The sequence below is a fragment of the Crinia signifera genome, chromosome 6 (genome assembly GCF_055691185.1).
Source record: "Crinia signifera chromosome 6, ASM5569118v1, whole genome shotgun sequence".
Taxonomy (NCBI): Eukaryota; Metazoa; Chordata; class Amphibia; order Anura; family Myobatrachidae; genus Crinia; species Crinia signifera.
The window spans coordinates 136,285,290-136,306,947 of record NC_139222.1 but is presented as its reverse complement, the minus strand read 5'-3'; the positions used below and the strand labels follow the sequence as shown (position 1 = coordinate 136,306,947).

Below are 21,658 nucleotides of genomic sequence, written 5' to 3'. Positions count from 1 at the left end.
CCCTCCTTTGAGCTGGCCACTCCAGCATTGAAAAACGAATGGGAGAGAGCTCTCACAAACTGTTCTTTTGAACTCATCAACATCCTAGTGAGACATGATGAAACGATTCTGAACCAATACACCACTGATATCTCTGCTCTTAGTAACAAACTTAAACCCTTTAAAGGCCTGGACAAATTTCAGAAAACCTTTCTCAAATTTAAAAATGAGATCGACATTTTCTAAAAAGAGGTCATTAGCAGGAAGAAAGGGAAAATGCAGAGAGATGTTAACGATTTTCTTAACGACCGGGTATACAGGTGGAACCTTAATAGGAAAAGACCTACATCCACCAACCCAGCCCAGTATAGCAGTTCAGAACAAGAATCATCGGGCAATGAGTCAGGACAGGATGTCCCTACTCCCGGCACCTCACATAGGAATTTTTTAGGGGCCAACCCTGGTTTCATCAGGGAAACCTTAGGCAGAGACATGGCAGGACAAGAAGGGGGCAGAAGAAGAAAAAGAGAAATGAGGGACTGGAGGGAGGACCAGAGAGAACGGCGGAGGTACCGCAATTAGAAGAGTCACTGAAGATTATTAATCTCACCAATCATATTCTTACCGAACCCCAGATTACCGTTTTACAAAAAGGCTTATCTTTTTCCCCATCAGAATCTTTCGATAGGTTTACATATGAAAAAGATGTACACCTTTTCGCAAGGAAATTATTACTAAAAAAGTTTTATTGCAAGAAAGATTGAGATGGGGAACCTGGAACTACAGGAGCCTCTCCAGAGACACATGACCCTACCAATTTAGGACCTATCTTCAATTTGTGGTACACGGAGGAAGAGAGACAAGCCTTACTAACACTGGAAGATCTCCAAAATGAGAGTGGAAATGACATTAGTGAAGACGAAACATCTTTGGGAATAGACACTTATCTTTCTCATCCCAAAAAAAAGTCAACATTTTATCCCGATTTTTCCATCTGCCCTGTCGTCAAGACGTTTGTTGATGTTGTGAGCAAGGATTTAGATCAACTACAGAGAGACAAATGCTCCTACCAGTTCAAACACAACCTCAGTCGAGACGAACAGAAGGCCTTATTTGAGATCAAAAATTGGAGTGACACCATAGTTAAACCCTCCGATAAAGGGGGAAACGTGGTGCTATGGTCCAGGGACCTATATATAGGAGAACTGGAAAAACAGCTCCAAGACACTACCTGTTATAAAAGGTTGACTTTTAATCCCACTGATGATTTCCTCAAATCCTATTCTCTCATAATAGACACAGCCTTCAAAAATGGTGTAATAACGAAAAACCAATACCAATTTTTAGTGGTCAAAAATGTACGTATTCCAACTTTGTACCTACTTCCAAAGGTCCACAAACATGCTCACAAGGAATATGTTCACATTTATGCATGAAGGCAATAGTTACATAAGTTAGGCAGACGGCCACTCTGTAACCAAATAAATTAGCCTATGCTACATGTGTAACTAACAGTCCTGCGGCACTTAACTCCATAAATGAATACTAAACTACACTGTATTACCTGACTGATGTCATATATCCTTAGTTCCTATTATAATGAACTGTGACACATCTGATTGATGGTACCAACATACAGATTGTAGCATAACGCAGGAGTATTGCATGAAACCGCAGGTCTCATAATTCAATCCACACCAAATTAGTAAATTTGATACTCCACTCTATATACGGTATTACCAATAAGAGGGAATATCCAAGTCGTGTCAGACTCAGAATACAAAATAGGTAGCTGCTGTCAGAACCCGCACGGGCTTTTTAAACTCACATTTGTATTCACCTGTGTTCATGTTATATGTTGTTCGTCATATTTCGCATATTTTAAAAATATAACAAATAAAAGGTATATTTTATGTCTCTTTTCTTTAAATGGTGCACCTCCATATGACAAACCTTTTCTTCCTTCGCATTTAAGTTTCTATTTTTTGTCTGTGGGAGCACACCCCTAAAAATACATACAAATATATTTCAGTATCAAGACAAGTAGGGGGCCATTCTCAGTCTATCTATTGGTACCAATCTCCCAGTCTTGTGCAATAGATCACCATCTCCGGACTTAAATATGTCCCTGCTGACAATCCTAATATCTTTGTGCTCTTTGTGGAGCTCAATTGATACATCCGCACCCTCTGCAGAAAGAGATATTTTGCTAACAAGAGCATCAGCACCGAAATAGAATTAAGCCAACCAATTGTTCTGGATCCCTCTGATGATCCGGCTTTGGTGGCTTTACAAGAACTCATGATGGAAAATGGACAAGGAGATCTGACCTACGAAAGATCTATGATACCTTGCCCAAAAATTTCAAACGTAAATCGGAATTTTTTCCATTGTCTGCAAAGAGTGCGAATGTAGAGACCTTCTATAAGGTTACACTTGATGACTTCAGGGATTTGTGTAAACAAAAACAAAAATATAATAGGACTTCTAATCTGTCCAGAGCTGAAAAGAGGGCATTAAATTTACTAACAAAAGACACTTCCATAGTGATCAAGGAGGCTGACAAAGGAGGGGGTCTGGTTGTCTAAGATAGAGAGGATTATTTAAAAGAGGCCTTTAATCAACTAAATGATCGCACTTTTTACAAAATATTGAAATCTGATCTCACACCTTTTTTTCAAACTGAGTACAAGAATCTAATTGATAATGCTCTAACTAATGACATTATTTCCAAAGACACATGGCAATTTCTTTTTACAGCTCACCCAATCACACCCACATACAATCACCTCCCCAAAATTCACATATCACTCACCTCATCTCCTGGTCGTCCCATCATTTCTGGTATTGGTTCCCTTACCACAAACTTCTCGTGGAAAGAAACGTATGCATTTATGACCCTAGATGTAAAATCTTTATATACCAATATACCACATGATCTGGGGATTGAACATCTTACCAATAAATTAAACAGAGACAGTGACCTGACACAGGAACAACAAGCCTTTGTTATCTCTTCTATATCCTTTATTCTCACACACAACAATTTTTTGTTTTATAACACACATTGGCCCTTATTCTGATCGGTGCGGATATTCCCGCATTCTTACGGTGCGGTCCGCACGCCACGGTGTTTTGCCGCGTGCGGCCATCGTCCGTAGAAACGCCCACGTGTCCTCCGCATTCGGACGGACTCACTCTTTAAGAACAGGGCGTGTTTACGGACGACATACAAACCATGCGTGTGCGGGAGAAACACTCCGATTCGGCACGGTATTACAGAGTATTACAGAGTATGCTCGGGAATACCGCATCCGAACGGGAGCCAAGCGGTGCTACCGCACGTAAGCGGAGTATTTACGCCAAACAACCCACTATGAAGTATCTTCTGCTATACATCACATGACCCACTTATTCAATTAACTATCCTCATAAAAAACTGCTTATTTGGAATTGGAATCAATTAGATTCCAATATATCCTTACAAGCATGCCTAACACATGCATTGCACACATTAACCCTTACAGCAATTGAAGTGCAATGGTTTGTATTACACCCTGTGTAAAAGATTATAAACAATCTACACATATACTATTTAAAGTGCAAATAAAACCAACAACTGTGAACTTGCATAAAGAATTTATTAAACCACACAATTAACATAACTAAAAAAAAATAGAAAATTATAATTTAAAGAAGCTGATCTTTCAGGTCCTGCAGGTCTGCTTGAGCCAGCCACAGATGGTGCTCCAGTCGCAGGAGGGCCCCACGCACCCCCTCATCTGCCGGTGTGGTGTCATCTGTGGGCATGTCAAAGGGGCAACAATTAGTCATGTTATTCTTGCATACATTTCACATACTGCGACATAAATTGCACAAATGCTTGGTGACATGTGTGTATATATATATATATCTATGTAGAGCATGGGTCCTCAAACTGCGGCCCTCCAGATGTTGTGAAACTACAAATCCCAGCATGCCTTGCCACAGTTTTGCTATAAGGAAGTGTTAAAACTGTGGCAAGGCATGCCGGGATTTGTAGTTTCACAACATCTGGAGGGCCGCAGTTTGAGGACCCATGATGTAGAGAGATAGAGACACACATAGATAAATAGATATGACACATACATATATACATACATGCTAACTTATTTACTACATACTGTCTTTTTCGGCCTATACCCTTTACTCTGCAGAAGACATAACAGTCATATTGTTTCTTCTCAGTCACAACCCACCCATGACTAACCAATGACAAGCAGGTCATGGCCTCCGTCAATAAGAACTTGTCACAATCTGCTCAGTCTAAGTTCAGTGATGGTTCGTGGCATGGGAGTAATGCAAATGTCAGGAATGCACAGTACACATCCTCAAAATCATAATTCTGTCTAAAGCAACCTACAATTCTGTGAGGGAAAAATAAAAATCAGAACTACAGGGGGTGTTTAGGTAGAGGAGGCTCCTGGGACACTGGCAACTTCTGACTCCATTCCAAGGTAGGCCGGGACATACTCCATTTATAGCATACATCCTAGAGTTTATAAATAACATTCACCAACAATATAGATTCCACTATTTGATGGGTCATAATCAACGCTTGCAGCAGGTGAATTTAATCCACAAATGATCCACTCATCCCTTTACGCCAGGATCCTGTTTAACTACAACGGTTATGTGGCAGTCAAAATGGAGCTCCACGCCATCCCACAAACCGGTGTAATTCAGAGGTGTCCTGGATGAAAGGGATGCCTTGGACACCCCATCTAACCCGTACCTGTATCTGTAGCTACCCACTTTGGGGTCTATATGAATAGTATGGGAAAAAAATTTTTTATCACCAGTGCTACATAAAAAATACCAGTACAACTACTTCATGAATGATGCATTATGTTAACATACCGATCTGCTGATCTTCCGGGGCCTGGCACGCCTCCTCCCCTTCATCATCCGAGTCCTCCGGGGCAACCGTGGCCTCCTCCGAACCCTCCTCCGCCAGCTCCTCTGCACCAACAACCTCCTCCTCCAACACCTCCTCCTCCTCCAACACCTCCTCCTCCTCCAACACCTCCTCCTCCTCCAACACCTCCTCCTCCTCCTCCTCCTCCTCCTCCTCCTCCACCACCACCTCCTCCTCCACCTCCTCCTCCGACACCAACACCTCCTCCTCCGCAACCAACTCCGCTTCCACATCCTCCTCCACCACCTCCTCCTCCTCCACCACCATCTCCTCCTCCTCCACTTCCTCCTCCTCCACCATTGCCGCCACCTCCTCCTCCGGGTCTTGGGCCTCCTCCTGTGCCAGGGCAGCCTCCGCCTCTTCACGGGCCTGTTGTGCTTGGGCTCGTGCTGTGTGTTAGAAAAAAACATCATGGTCAATGTGGGGTCATTGGGGCACATGTATTAATCCATAACAAGACATACATGGAAGGGTGATAATGATGGCAAACGATGCAGGAAAGTAGCTCCTTACTGTTAATGGATTCAAAATTGTGACATTTAAAGTAGTATGTGATTGGTAGTAATTTGTTCACACATTACAACCCAGGCATTTATCAATGTGTAACACATATTAGATCTGGCACATTGTATGCATCATAATCCTCAATGCTATGGCATTACATATAAAAGCCACATGACTGCATGTTAACCAGGAAGAAGCACACATAACAGTCTATGGACTTTTAAACCCATGGACACCCACTTATCATGAGACACATTTTATTGTTTATATATGCTATGTTGTAAGTGCGAAATTTCATAGCTAAAATACTCACATTCAGCAATTTCGCCCCTGAGTTGCTCAAGCAGCTGGGGCTGGCGCCTGCGGAGGTCCGACCACCGCCTCTCCAGCTGCCCGAGGGACCTCCGCACCCGAGTGCGGGCGTAAATTCGGCGCCCTGCCGCTGCATAGGCCCTCCGCTTATGCCTGTTGGTTATGAAGGGCCCTGCACGGCCCAGCCTTGTCTCCATGACGGAGACAAGAACCCTCAGCTCCGCATGTGTGAAGGGTTCTGCCCTTCGTGTCTCCGCCATGTTGACAATGGCATCTATCAACCAATCAGCTGGTGGCATTGGTTGATCACAGTTATTTGTGTTAATAACTTTATTGTTCATCTTTACATGAACAGCGTCTCTGCGCCAACACAAATGGTGAAAAATTCGCTTGCCTTCAAAACAGTAGTGTTGATGTATGGCAATGAACAAATCTGATATATATAAAACACAGTGTGTATGCACTTAGCAAATCCAATGACGCCTCGCTCCGCCAAGCAACGCGTGCTATAGCTTAGCAACGCATAGCTGTACTTAGCATTATTTACTCTATGCATCTATGTGTATGCGTACATTTATGTGTAAAAGACACATACACACACTTGCAGGTATCCTGAGACCAGCATTATACAACAGCCCTGCCTGCCTGCCTGCCTGCCTGCCTGCCTGCCTGCCTGCTCCTTGAAATGTTGAAACATGTGAATAAATTCTAATATCATATATATAGATATATATATATATATATATATATATATATATATATATATATATATCTGCAAACAAATCAGACATCAACACATGAAAAAATCCAAAACACATTACAGAATAAATCAATGTACTCACCAGTCATCAGGGATAGTATCAACTACAATAATGAAGATATAACAAACACATAAGATCCCTTTAACAAGGTATAATAATTAGCACCAATATTTATCTTCCCCCCAAACTAAGCACATATGATAAATATCTCCTATTTCTTTGCCATTAGGAGGGCAGGCTGGCTAATTTTCGTGTTGTAACACTGACAACTAACACACTGTACTTATTTGAAGGGGTGATTTGTACAATAATTGGTGTGTTCTGTCAACTCAATAACATGTACCTGAAGTATCTTTGCGCCACAGAGTCCCGCAGCTGGTATCCCCTCCGGCATTCAGGGGCGCGGGATGGGCGCATGGGCGGATCTTGCGGCTCAGATGGTACCTCCCACTCATCAAAGGGTATCTCACGCCGCACAGCAATGTTGTGGAAAAATATACACAGGCCCACGATCCTCGACACCATTTCAGGCGCATATTGTAAGTCACCACCAGTGCGGTGGAGCACTCTAAATCGACCTTTTAAAAGGCCAATTGAGCGCTCCACCACTTGCCTGGTGGCAACATGCGCCCGATTGAATGCCTCCTGTGGGCCCGGTGCTGGGTAGCTGTACGGCGTAAGTAGCCAGGGCGTACATGGGTAACCGGAGTCACCCAGAACCCACGCATCACGGCCTTCCAGCTCTTGGAGTCTATGCCATATCCCGGTTTGTCGGATGACATGAGAGTCATGGGCACTTCCGGGAAACTTCGAGTTGAAGGCGAGAATCTCCATGGATGGGCCACATACCACCATCACGTTCAGTGAGTGGAACAATTTGCGGTTCCTATATATCTTCTCACTTCGAGATGGAGGCACAAATGGTACATGGGTGCCATCCACAGCCCCTATCACATTAGGGAAGCCAGCAATTTGATGGAAGGCCTGCTGGCTTCTGCGCAGGGTCTCGGTGGCAAATGTCATGGCCATGAAGTGCCCCTTGCGCCTGAACATGGCCGACGTCACACGCCTCAGGATTCGGCAGAAGGCCGGCTGAGATATTCCAGCAAGTACTGCCACTACTTGTTGGAATGATCCTGAGGCGCAGAAATGCAACACCGCCAGCAGCTGTGTGTGAGGCGGAATTGCTGTCGTGATCCCGTGTAGAGGTTCCAGATCGCTCTGAATTAAGGTGAGCAGATCCAGAATGACATGTGGCGGTAACCGGTACCTAGTAAGTACCTCATCATCGGGCATAGCAAACAGAGTCACCCGTGTGCGATAGATTCTAGCACGTCCTGGCCTCCTTGGCCGACGAGTGGGGAGAGCCGCAAGTGCACTTAGCCTCCTCTCCATGTAGCGCATAATAGCTTCAGCAACCTATAAAGAAATGAACATAAATACTGATGCACCTATGCACATAATGGCCATATCCCACTACAAATAGATTTGTAGCCTTCAATACGTACAATAGATGGCCGCCCCATGAAATCCCGCAGATCCATTTGACTCTCTAATGATGACACAATAATATGAACTCAATACACACCGTCCAAAACACACAGATAAAGGTGTCAGCATTTTTTGCCGACATCATGTACTATGACACATTTCATCTATTGCTGGGACATGTTGTCCTGCAATAGATGAACCCACACAGGTTTAAGCCCTGTGAGTGAAATAGTGAACATGTGACATGTTGCAATAATAATACACCACTTTGCTGGCCCAACAATCTGTAGTCAGTGAGGCAATAGTGCATACATTCATACACTTACATTGTTAATGGATATCATATCTACAAGGAGCATGGAAGAGCTTACCTTAGACCCTGACAAGTCCAGATCTGAAGACAAATGATTCTAGCAGGAAGACATTATTTATAGGGCTCTCACATGTGTGGTCTATAACAGTAGAGATGAGTATTGCATGACTTGTGGCCTGGATTCTCTAAGGGAATGGGCTACTTTTAGCTTGCACTAAAACGCCACAATACCACAGTAGTCATGAATGAAATGTCATGTCATGCTAGCAAATAGCATGTGTATTGAGCAATAGTCACAGGTGTATCAGAAGATTCTATGCAATGTTAGCATTGGTGACCAGTATTTCATGTCGAACTTTCGCCAGGTTTTACACAATGGAATTTCCGCCACCGTATGCGGCGCGAAAAACCAGCGACGTACGCTCACGCACGGAACGCAGCTGCCGCTGATGTCCGCCAAACAGATTACACAAACAGTATATAAAGGTGTATTAGAAGGTGACAATGTTGTTGCTAACATGTCTGGATCCCAACCAGAGGTGGACCCAGTGCTGCAGCAACTATTTGACCAGATGGACTCCAGCACCACCTATGTGCCACTGCACATGCGGGCAGTGGGTAATGAGGAGGCTGCTGGCCCTTCTCCAGCAGGGGAACCTGCACCTGACCATTCTACAGCAGGGCAACCTACACCTGGCCCTTCTGCAGCAGGCCAACCTGCAGCTGGCTCATATCCACCATCAGCAGAATTGTTTGGAACACAACAGGGGACTTCACAAGGTAGTACCATGGCCAGCACTTCAAGTGCAGCGACTGGTGCCAGGGGGCGTGGCCAGGGACGTGGCAAGGGGCGAGCCAGTGCAACAGCGGAACCACCCAAAAAAAATAAGGCATATGAAGCACAGGAGCTGGCCATCCTGGTTCCCCGAGCACGTGATTGGATAGAGTGTCCATCCGAGAGGCTGACACACACACGCAGATGGAAGATTTGGGAACAGATAACGGCAGAGATTAATGAAGTAGCGCCACAAGTTCGTGAGACGGACCATGTGAAGAAGAGGCAAGTTGTTTTGTGATACATGTGGCCAGTAATAGCCAAGTAATGATTGAATTGATGCTTAGATGCATTTAGCAAATGGCCCGTGAGGTTGTTACGATACACATACATTATTGCCATGTAATTTCATTGTGAGTTAGAGTAGGGTGATTGTGAATGTGTATTGTAACGGTTGATATCATAGTTGCATGTAATATTATATATGGGACAATAATCACATGTTGTAATATGTAGCACAGAGCAATGGCTGCAACAGCTAACATTGGGAGTGACATGTATTAATATGTCAACTTACATTGCAGGTGGCAGGACTTCAAAACCAACCTGAAGAGGAAGCTGACCAAGCGGTGGGACCACAGCCAGACATCTGGGGCCGGCCCCATGCCATCAGGGCTAGAGCTCACCCCCCTGGAGGTGATGGCCGAGAGCTGCATATCAGTTGAGGAGATCCGGGGGGTGAGCACTATGGATAGCGAGGCCCCAGCTGAAGTGTTTGCGTCTTTTCTGGAAGGTAAATATTGGTCATGCCATAAACTTGTGCAAGTAATTATCGTAGAATGTCTCCTAATTGTGTTTATCTTTGCCCACAGACACCCCACCGCTTGGTGACGACTCTGTTCAGGAGGTGGAGGAGTCCGTGCCACCTGGCCCCAGAGGTAGGCCTGTGCAGCAGCAGGCATCGGGCCAAGCCGATTTGGCCGCCTTGGCCGAGGTGCTTGGGGACATCAACCAGCAGGGAGACTTAGCATCAGAACGGGTGCGTAGGACCGAGGAGATCCTGGCGAGCTTGGTCAGCACCCAGCAGTCCATGGCTGCGAGCATGCAGGCCATGGCTGCAAGTGCTCAGGTGCTGGCCGAGCAAGCCACCCGCCAAAATGATCTCCTCCTCCACCATAATGAGCTTATGGTGGAGCTGGTTACCAGCAACAGGGTCCTAATGGCATCCGTTTCTGGTGCATTACCAGCGGCAACACTCCCTGCTGGCAGGAGGGGTAGACCAGCCAACCCCTCCACATCATCTGCTCCACCTGCCCCAGCATCTGGCCGTCCCCGAAGAGCTGCTGCACAGGCCAAGGAGCCTACCAAGGCCAAACGTGGTCGGAAATGAACTTGTGGCTGCATTAATCTCTGCCGTTATGTGTTCCCAAATCTTCCATTGTGCTGTGTGTGTCAGCTTCTTGTGTCCAATCACGTGCTGAGGGGAACCAGCTGAGGCCTTGCTTCATATGTCCTTTGTGGTTCCCCTGTTGCCCTCTTTTGCCTGGCATTACTGTCAGCTGTACTTGAAGTGATGGCCATGGTACTATCTTGTGAAGTCCCCGGTTGTGTTCCAAATGATTCTGCTGATGGTGCATATGAGCCAGCTGCAGGTTGGCCTGCTGCAGAAGGGCCAGGTGTAGGGTGCCCTGCTGTTGAATGGTCAGGTGCAGCTTGCCCTGCTGTAGAAGGGCCAGCAGCCTCATCATTTCCCACTGGCTGCATGTGCAGTGGCACATAGGAGGTGCTGGAGTCCATCTGTGTGCAATTATATTTGTTTTGTATTATTATTTATTTTGCGGCATTCCTGCCATGTTGTTTATTGTTTGTATGTATTATTTTATGGTCATTGCATCACACTGCCATTGACTGTGACATGAATATAAATAAATGTGTTTACTTTACCCAAAATGTGTGGTTTCATGAGTACATGTCAAATACACATGGGTATTGCTAGTATTAATATTCTGTCATGTCCATTGTTAGCAGTTTGAAAGTGTCTGACAAGTACAGCATATGTGGGTGTTTAGTACGGGTTCCTTGAAGCAGCAATGGTTTCAATTAAAGCACTGACAAGCGTCCTATTAGTGAGTAATGAGTAAAGGAGTAGATTCTATTGGGTTCAGGTGTTAATGGTTGTAGTCATTAGGCGTACGTTCGCCTACCGCATGAACGAGTGGTGTACGCAAAGCAATAGTACACTTGTGGACACCGCACATTTCTGCCCTTTTTGATCGCGTGCATTCGGAGTGGTTTCCGAATGTACGCCCCCCAACATAAGTGTACTCCCCCGTGTCCGCCCATGTTTCCGCCCCGTTTTGCCCACTTTGAAACTACGCCCATGTGCCATTCCGCATGACGCCCATAATACGCCCATATTTCCCGACTGATTGCGGGCAACAGTTTTGGACGGGATTTTGCCGAACTGGTACGGAGTCTAGGCGTGGCACATGCGCGTTGCGTTCTCCACGCATGCGCAGACGGCGAAAAGACGCGATCCGTAAGAATGCGGTAAAGTCCGCGTCAATCAGAATAAGGGCCATTATCTTCAGGTGATGGGAACGGCCATGGGCACCAGGTTTGCGCCTACCTACGCCAACCTATACATGGGCGAGTTTGAGGACGCCCATTGGTGGGTCGGCGGCTTTGGTGCGAACCTGGTGTTCTATGGCCGTTACATTGATGATCTTTTTTTTATTTGGGATGGTGACCACCTTTCCGCACAACACTTTGTCACCACACTGAACAATAATTCTTTTAATTTATCCTTTACTTCACATTTTGACCCCTTTCACATGGACTTTTTGGATATTTCGTTACACATAGTTAATTCCACCATTATCACAACCAACTTCACCAAATCTGTTGATACACAATCTTATCTACACTTCAACAGTTCACATCATCGCTCATGGAAAACAAATATACCGAAGGGGCAGCTGATGCGTATTTGCCGCAACTGCTCTTCGCTAGAAACTTTTAATCTCCAGGCCTCTGAAATGATTTCTTCTTTTGCGTCAAGAGGATACCCAGACCCCCTCCTTCAGAAAGCCCTTGCAGAAGTACGAGCAATGGACAGAAAAACTTTATTACATAACTCAACAAAAAAAACACCAAATGAAGGCCATGAGATGGCCTTATTTGCAAATATAACAATACTCATGCACAAATCAAACGGATAATAAACAAAAACTACAATATTCTAAAACAGGATAAGATTCTAAAAGATTTATTACCTAATAAACCGATGGTTGTATATAAAAAGAATCAATCCCTCAAGTCTGTTCTGGCTCCCAGCTATCTTAGACAGATTGAGGAAAATAACAATAAGCCCACCACAAATCCTTGGTTGATCTCGAAACCTCCTGGCTTCCACAAATGTGGTAAAAATCATTGTATAATGTGTCAATATACCACAAAAAAGACGACTAGTGTCACTTTAGGTGAAGAATCAATTTCTATCAAAAAATTCATCAACTGTGACACTAGTTATGTGATATATCTTTTGGTCTGCAGTTGCGGCCTCAGATATGTTGGACGTAGCACTCGCCCCTTAAAAGTACGTTTCCTTGAACACCGTCGGAATATTATTAAAGGTCTTTTATGTCACAGTGTTTCCAGACATTTCGCACAAATACATGAAAAAGACCTCTAAAGACCTTCAGATAACAGGTCTTGAACATATATTTCAATCTTCTAGGGGCGGAAACCGCTATAAAACCCTTTGTCGACAAGAAGTATATTGGACCTTTAAACTGCCTGTATCCTGACGGATTAAATGAAGCCCTAGAATTAAATAGTGTTTTATGAATCCCTTCTGCTTACATATTTAGATCTTTTTTCTGTCTTGTACCATTTTCTGTAGATTTATGCATGGTTACCAGTGATAACCTTTTTCTATTACTATTTATTAGCTATTATGTCTGCATACAGTATATATCAGATTACATAATATAAGGATAAACTGTTATTCAAAATTATTTCATTATAATTGTTGCCTTTTTCTTGTCTACTTAATTGTGATAAAAATATCAACCTCTTTTGGATTATTAACATATACAATCTCTATACAAACAGAGACCAAATGAATCGTCTCCATCTGCACTCAATCTAATACAAAACCCAATGTATAAGTATAACTATACAAAAGAATATAAGAATCTGCATTGCTACTTTAGATACTATATGTTTAATGAGAGCTAAGCTTATAGAAAGGTACAATGTGATGTGCAATATATGACAAACGATATATAATCGTTTTTGCCAACCATGCGCAAAAAGATATCCAATACCGCCAACCACTAAGGGGATATCCCAGTCTTCAAGGGACTATTACTTCCGCCAACCCCATCCTGTGCATTGTGCCAATAGAATGGCGACGCTATAGGACTTCCGCCAACCACACTTGGAGCGGAGCGTCACTTCCGCCTAGCGCGATCATAGAATATAGCTCTACCTGGATAGCAGAGCACTATCTATTTTAGAAACATAAGTTATTGCGCTCTTATAACTGTCCCCGCCGCATACACATTCCTGAAAATGCGATGAGGGGATAGATTAGATTTGTCAATTTGCACATCACATTTCCGGCATTCTCCATATCACGTGACCCACGGAGGTCACGTGACATTAAAACTTTATTTATTTTTTCATGTACATTTGTACAAAAATGAGTTTTTTTGGTATTTAGAACTCCAATAATTAATATACTGATGGCTATTCTGTGCATTCGTTCTATGTAGATGTATAATATATTTTAATATCTGTGTTTTTTTTTTTTTTTTTCAAAATAGATTTTTATTAAGTCTTGCAAAGACAAGAGCAATTTACAGGAGGGTAACAACATTGAACAGAAATACTTTGAACAATGAGGAACAGTATGAAGGCAGATCATTTAAAATCGATACATAATCTGTAATATGATTCACCATATCTTATTCCAGTCGGCAAGACTTACATTTACCAAGGTGGGGAGGGGGTTGGGAACAGAAGGAAGGAAAAGGTAGGGAAAGGAACGGGGGTGGGGGGCCTCAACATATTATACGATACAATACAATAGGGAATATGATAAGGGAGCCGAGATCACCCATCCGTGGTATGCGGTGGGGAGGAGAGAACTGCCAAGTCTAAGGGCTCAGTATATAATACAGTTTGACCATGTTTTTCTCTGTATTCGCTCCACTTAAACCATTTCAGGTGGATTGAAGTAGCAGAGGGTGAGTATTTGACGTTGGCTGTCTCAAGCAAGAAATGTTTATTTATTTTGTTTGCTATATGTCTGATTGATGGGATGACAGGTGATTTCCAGTGTTGACCTAAGGCAGCTTTGGTGGCTATCAGGATGTGACCGAGTATATATTGATCTCCCACCGCGAGATGTGTGTTATGGTGTAGCAATGCAACAATCGGGCTGGGCAAGATGTGGATTCCCAAAACCTCAGCTATGAGGAGAAATACTTCAGACCAAAGCGTGCGTATTATCGGACATTCCCAAAAGATATGGTGAATGGTGCCGATGCCTCCACAATTCCTCCAACATAAGTTGGATACGGAGGGCCAAATGCCATGTAACCGCTGAGGTGTGAAGTATGCCCTCTGACACAGCTTGTAGAACATTTCTGAGTGTTGTAGACATTTGGACATTTTAAAACCGGAGTAGGAGATAGAGTCCCACTCCTCTTCAGTTAAAGTAATAGAGAGGTCTGATTCCCATTTAATATGTGCTGGTAGCTTCCCTTTCTTTGATTTGGTAATTTGATATTCGTACCATCTGGAGATTCCTCCTTTATGTAACGGGGAAGTCAGTCTCGAGAATAGAATTCTAGGGAAGGCTGGAACCCCAGATGTAGATAGGAATGAATTGGATAACCAGTGGCGTATTTGAAGGAATTTGTAGAAATCTTGCTTAGGGACATTATACTGCGACTGAAGAGTGGAGAATTGTAAGAGGATACCTTCGGGGAATAACTGTTTCAGGGAGGGCAATATTAATATCTGTGTTTTAATAAAAAATGTATAATTAATTGACTGCATCTGAGATCACTCCCCGAATCAATCTAGGGTATATAAACCCTGACCTCAGTCACACCAAAAACTCCAGCTCCTGATGAAGGCGTGTGAACACGCCGAAACGCGTTGAGAAACAGCACCAGTAATCCTTCTTATTTCTGGAGAGAAATCCCATTCCACACCTTTCTCCAATTTGGAGCCACTACACCAGATGTCATCCGGACCAGTTTTGTTTTGCCATCACCTTGGACCTCATTGGTTACTCCATTCTGCAGGACTCAAGCCGGGTATAGTTATACCACAAAACTGCACCATACCAAATTGGAGTATCATTGGCATCCACAACTGGGCAATCACCGGGACCTTGTCCAAGCCCCCATTCAATCAAGGACATCGTCAATTTCTGGTAACTATATATTCCATGGTGTTCTTGGGATAACAATTGACTCTCTCCAACACATCTGAATACTAGCTGGAACCCAATCTCAGTTTTAAATCCCCCATACCATGTTTTTTGAGAATTCTCATATGAATTACACATTGTGTTATTTTATTCATGTATTGTTTTTAATTTATTTGCAATAAATTTGTTATAATAGAAACCTAGCGCTGTATCATAAATCTTCTATTTTTCGCTTCTGTACCTTTTGGGAGCCTCACACCCTCCCGATACAGCTGCTTTAGCAACACCGGTGGTTTACTTTCCTTTGTAAAGTTTTTATCATTTCCTTTTATATTTTTACATTGCTGTTTTACTGTATGGAATTATTTGTGTCAGTTTTTAAAGTCTACATTGTGTTACTGTCTAAAATGTGATATCTACTGTGTTTATAAATATCAATCTTTATTGAGAAAAAAAGAGAATTCTTGTTGACCAGGAGATCAAACCAATTTAAAATTAATGAAATTATCAAAATAAAATATATTTTATTTAAATTAAGAACATTCTTTATTTTGCACCTCTACTTTTACTGTATATACCAGTCGCAGGGACCACAATCCTCTAATTAATGGGCTGTATTCAATGGGGGTCGCCGTGGCCGGCAAGGGGGTAAAACAGCAAGGATTGCAGAAAACCAGCGATCCCCGCTGTTTAACACCCTCGTCGGCCGATCTCCCTATTCAACGTTCTGGGGGAATCCTCGCTGTCACAGGACAGCGAGGATTGCCCCAAAAAGCAAAACCCATGGCTAATGCAGTGGATCAGCAGCATTTCACCATGAGTTTCGCTGCGCCAGCAGCAAAATATGCCGATTCCCCCTTGATACAAAAACGGACCAAGGGGGAATCAGCGTATTAGGGGGATCAGTTGAATACTGTCAGTTGAATACTGTGGGGGTGAGCGGTGACAGCGAGCAGTCAGCCCTGCTCACTGTCACCGCTCACCCCCGGCATTGAATACTTGCCTTTGTCTGTAAACTTGGATTCCAACCAAATCCTATAGGCCACTTGCAGCAGGTATTAATATATATTTTTAATCTAGTTTAAGATCATAGAACTATTATCCATAAGCCCCAGGAGTGATAGTGCTCAGACACTATCATAACTGCTATACATTTAACAAAAATGGACAGTAGTCAGCTGCCATACAGCAAGGCCATTATGTTCAAATGACTACTTAAGTAGGGATGCAGGCAATTTCCCGACAGTCAAAATCCTGACAACCATTGGCCAATGGTAAAAATACAGACAAGGTCAAAATACCAATAGGGTTGAAATGCCAACATTTAAAATGTAGACAGGTCAAAAAGTCAACATGAGTTTTTCATGATTTTTGCTGTTAAACTGACTTGTTTATTCATACTTTCCCATCTAAGAGGGCTTAGAGTTAGAATACAATAGTACACCGAGTGCAGCTAGGCCCAAAGCATGGAGAGGTACACTTTTATGGTGTCTATGTCGACCTCGACACGCAATAAAAAAAAAAACATGTCTACTTTTTGACCTGTCGACATTTTAAATGTTGGCATTTTGACCGTGTTTGCATTTAAAATCTCGGGATTTCGACGCTGTCTGGATTTTGACCTTGTCTGTATTTTGACCACCAGCCAATGGTTGTCATGATTTTGACTGTCGGGATATCATAACTGAACCCCTTAAGTACAATCCTTAATAAGGCTCCGAAATGCTAAAGCTGTGTTTAATGGTTAGCATAAGTGATACAACAAAATTCTTCTACATATTTTATTAAATAAGGTTCTCATATACAATTTGTTAGCAGACCCATTAAAAATTAAGTTTTTCCCAGTTGAGATAAACTTGTCCTAATCTCAATCACAATACTAAATAAAAAATAGCACTTTACCTCAAATTAATAATTTAGCCAAAATGTATTTAGTTAAAATTGTTTTACAGAAATATTCAGATGTAAAAAAAAAACTTACTTGGACATGTCGATACAACAATGTTTCCAAAATTGCTTTCAATAGCAACTGCCAGATTTTTTCTAAAAAAAAAAGAAAACATAAAAGAAGTGGAAGACAAGACAATCTGTGAACAAAAAATGTTTTGATTGTGATATAAAACGTTATCTAATTGCATACTGTAGCTATTAGAGACATTTACTGCTAAATCACCAGATATTTTCCAAGAACCATTAAAATAAAAAGTGCATTTCTGCCCCTCAAAATGTATTTTGAAACATATCTTTGATGAAATATACTTGTTTTTGCAACCATAGCAGTCTACTCTCCAAGAATTTATGGGAGACCCAATGAAACTATTAACTATAAATTGTGCAAAATCAATGCAAAACATAAGGCCATTAGCAGCAATGATGACATATGTGGCACCATACCCCAAATCTCCCCACCTGGACTACTCTCTTGGAAAGGGACTTTACAATGCAGTGGCATAACTAGTAAATATGCGCCCCCCCCTCCCCTACCGCCAACGCATACTTGGCAGGGACCCACAGATCTGGTCTGCGCCGCGGTCCGGTGCTCCTAGAGCTCCTCCTAATGAAAACTGCCCCTCACAAAATGGCTGCCCTTAATAGCAGACAGTTTTTCAGGATGCTAGAGGAGGCCGCCGCCTCCTCTAGAATCCTGAAAACTGTCTGCTGTATGGGGGCATAACCATAGCCCCACAGACCGGTGCACACACTCAGTGCCTCCCCGACACCATGGGGTCTACGGGGCTATTGTTATGTTACTGTTCCAATGTACTAACTTTGTCTTCATCATAATGGCCCTTCATTCCCCCACTTCAGGCAAGTCTGCAGAGGCTTTATGAGAATATACATACCATCAACAGCTAATGAGGTATACTGTATAACATGTCACACTGCTCAAGGTCTGCTCCATCAACAGTGTACACATATCAATGAGTACAGCTGTGCCTGCTATCTATTAACAAACCAACACCACCGGCCAAGAATTTAGACTGTTCATAGTTTAGATCATTGTCTGGTATGTGCCTATACAACTGTGCAATAATAACACCTGCTCACACATCACTTGCTCCAGGTTATGAGCCCAGGCACACAAAGTTGAAGTATACACGCATAGCTACTAGGATATTTATAGCAGCATACTGTTTAGAGCACAAAGAGAAAGACAGCACAGAGGCCCTTATTTTAGTTGACTCTTTTGGATGTGCGTTCATTCGGAAATGACCGAATGCAACGCACATCGGACCTTCACACGCCTTTATGTCATCCGCATCCGTTCGGACGGACTTTCAAAGAAGAGGGAGTGTCTTCGGACTGCATCCACACGTCCGTGTGCGGTTGGAACTCAAAGATTCTGCACAGTCCTACTACGTCCGAATGGACAGAAAGCTGACCATACGCACCGAGTTGGCGTTGTTGCACCCACCTCACAAATCTATTCGGAAATCATGCATCACCCACATTACACACTTATCCATTTAGGCTACCTCGTAACATATATATTATTTTTAATTGTAATCAATTACTTTCTAATTGACACTTAAACACATTACTTCCAATTGAGATTAACCCTTACATCATGTTAAGTTTTATTAGTTCATTGTTGCACTTTTACCTGTGTTTATGTATGCATACTATATATTAATTGCAAGGCAAATGTAATCACTAAAAATTAACAAATTGTGAGTAACACATAATAAATGTAAAATACCTACAGTTTAAAACACAGTACGTGTGTAATTCATTGTACATACTGGCTAACGTTCTCTTTTTTTTAATAATTATCTAATTTTGTCATGCAATGAATTGTGCACTATAATAAAGCTAGATTGCTGTGCAGACATACACACACACACACACACACACACACACACACACACACCACCACACCTTCAGCAACATTTATTCATTACCCTTCACATTCTTCCACTTTATGCAATCACACATCTCTATACAGTATCTACCTTTTGCAAGTGCCCTAAAAATATTAAACAATTTTAATAAATTGTGTTAAATTAAACAAGAACACACAAACAACTTCTAACTGTCCAGAACTATTTATTATAACAAAAAAAAATTAAATCAGAAGGTCTGTGAGGTCCTGAAGGTCTTGTGCCAGCATGAGGAGGTGCTCCCTCATCTTTAGGAGTGTTCCTCGGACGCCCTCGTGGACTTGCCTCTGGTTATCTTTAGGCATGTTAAAGGGGGTTCCACATTACTATTGATTGATTCATGTATACATTTTGTATTGTGATCCATAAAATATGTCCAAATGACCTACAGCATCAAAAATCATACATTCACACAATTCCAGAGGCTACTGCTTTCAACATTAAACTAACTACTATGATGGTGACACACACACAGTTGTTTACTGTATTAAATCTGTTGCTTATAAAATAAATTAACAATGTATGTTTAAAAAGGCCACCTAGACTTGAACCTCTGTCTAACTTGACAAGCCTTACCAGTCAGCAATGTACTGTAAAGCTACTACTATTATGAGTACTTCCCTTTTTTCATAAATATAATCTATACACTATGTCAGTGCTTCCCAACCTGTGGTACGCGTACCCCTGATGGTACGCGTCCACACGCTTGGGGGTACGCCGCGGCCCGGCCTGCAATGGCGGCCGCAGCAGTCAGACAGGTCGCTGGAGGGGAGGAAAGTGCATTGCGCATCTCTCCTACCCCTCACTGTGCTTTCCTGTGACTGCCCGCCCGTCCGCCAATCAATCAGAGCTTGCGGGCCGGCAGCCAATCAGGAGCCGGCCCGCGAACTTTGATTGGCGGGCAGCCCAGTCACAGTGAAGGGAAGGAGAGATACGCAGTGTGCTGTACTCTCCTTCCCTGAGAGAAGCAGCGCGGCAGCTACATGGCAGGGGGACACTGGACTGTCCTCTCCCCAGCAGCAGCGTCAATGGTGAATGTGCTGCTGCTGGGAAATACTATGGGGGCATTGCTGGCACTGTGGGGGCATATTTATTGCTGGCACTGTGGGGGCATTGCTGGCACTGTGGGGCATACTTGTTGCTGGCACTGTGGGGCATTGCTGGCACTGTGGGGCATACTTGTTGTTGGCACTGTAGGGTATTGCTGGCACTGTGGGGCATTGCTGGCACTGTGGGGCATACTTGTTGCTGGCACTGTGGGGCATTGTTGACACTGTGGGGCATTGCTGGCAATGTGGGGCATTGCTGGCACTGTGGGGCATACTTGTTACTGGCACTGTGGGGCATACTTGTTACTGGCACTGTGGGGCATTGCTGGCACTGTGGGGCATTGCTGGCACTGTGGGGCATACTTGTTATTGGCACTGTGGGGCATTGCTGGCACTGTGGGGCATTGCTGGCACTGTGGGGCATACTTGTTGCTGGCACTGTGGGGCATTGTTGGCACTGTGGGGCATTGCTGGCATCAGGATTTTAAAATTTATATCCAACAGGCTAATGGATACATTATGGCCTTGGTTAATATCGTTGTTTTCTGCCCATACCTGGATTAGAATTGTCTATAGACACAAACCATTTTTTAACAATGTCCCCATACTCCATTTATGCCATAGTCCATAATGTAAGTAAAAATATATAACACATACCGCTAATCAAGTGCATGAGTTATAATGTATACTTACCACTTTCTCCAACGTCTGCTCCCATTTCTTCGGCCTGGTTGGTGGGTGGAGGGTAGTTGGGTGGTGGGAGTGGGGTTTCGGTTAGAGGAGGGTAGGTGGGTGGAGAAGGGAGGCTGAAGGAAGAGGTTTGGGAGTGGGTAGGGGATTGGTCGTGGGTAGATGAATGGGCGTAGGTAGGGGAATGGGAGTGGGTAGGGAATTGGGAGTGGGTAGGGGTTTGGAAGTGGGTAGGGGATTGGGAGTGGGTAGGGGATTGGGAGTGGGTAGGGGATTGGGAGTGGGTATGGGAGTGGGTATGGGAATGGGCCTCTTCCTCACGGGCCTGTGCTGCTTATTCCTGTGCTGTCTATATATGATCCAATTAAGCAATGGATGAGGGAAATGAAAGTGAAAAAAAAAATAACTAACTTAATATCCATATACAACTTAATATTATATCCACATGACTGTATGTCAATTATCAAGTATCACACAGATTGTATATTCCATTTA

General features: G+C 43.3%; 1 protein-coding gene across 1 annotated transcript in view; it reads right to left on the bottom strand.

Moving 5' to 3' along the window:
• The window catches only part of LOC146009653 (NXPE family member 4-like), a 99,309-nt gene that overhangs the window by 59,522 nt on the left and 18,129 nt on the right, over window positions 1-21,658 (bottom strand). The window contains exon 2 of the mRNA XM_083150106.1: window positions 17,525-17,586. Within this exon, the coding sequence (XP_083006232.1) occupies window positions 17,525-17,586 (62 nt within the window). The remainder of the gene's footprint in view (window positions 1-17,524; window positions 17,587-21,658) is intronic.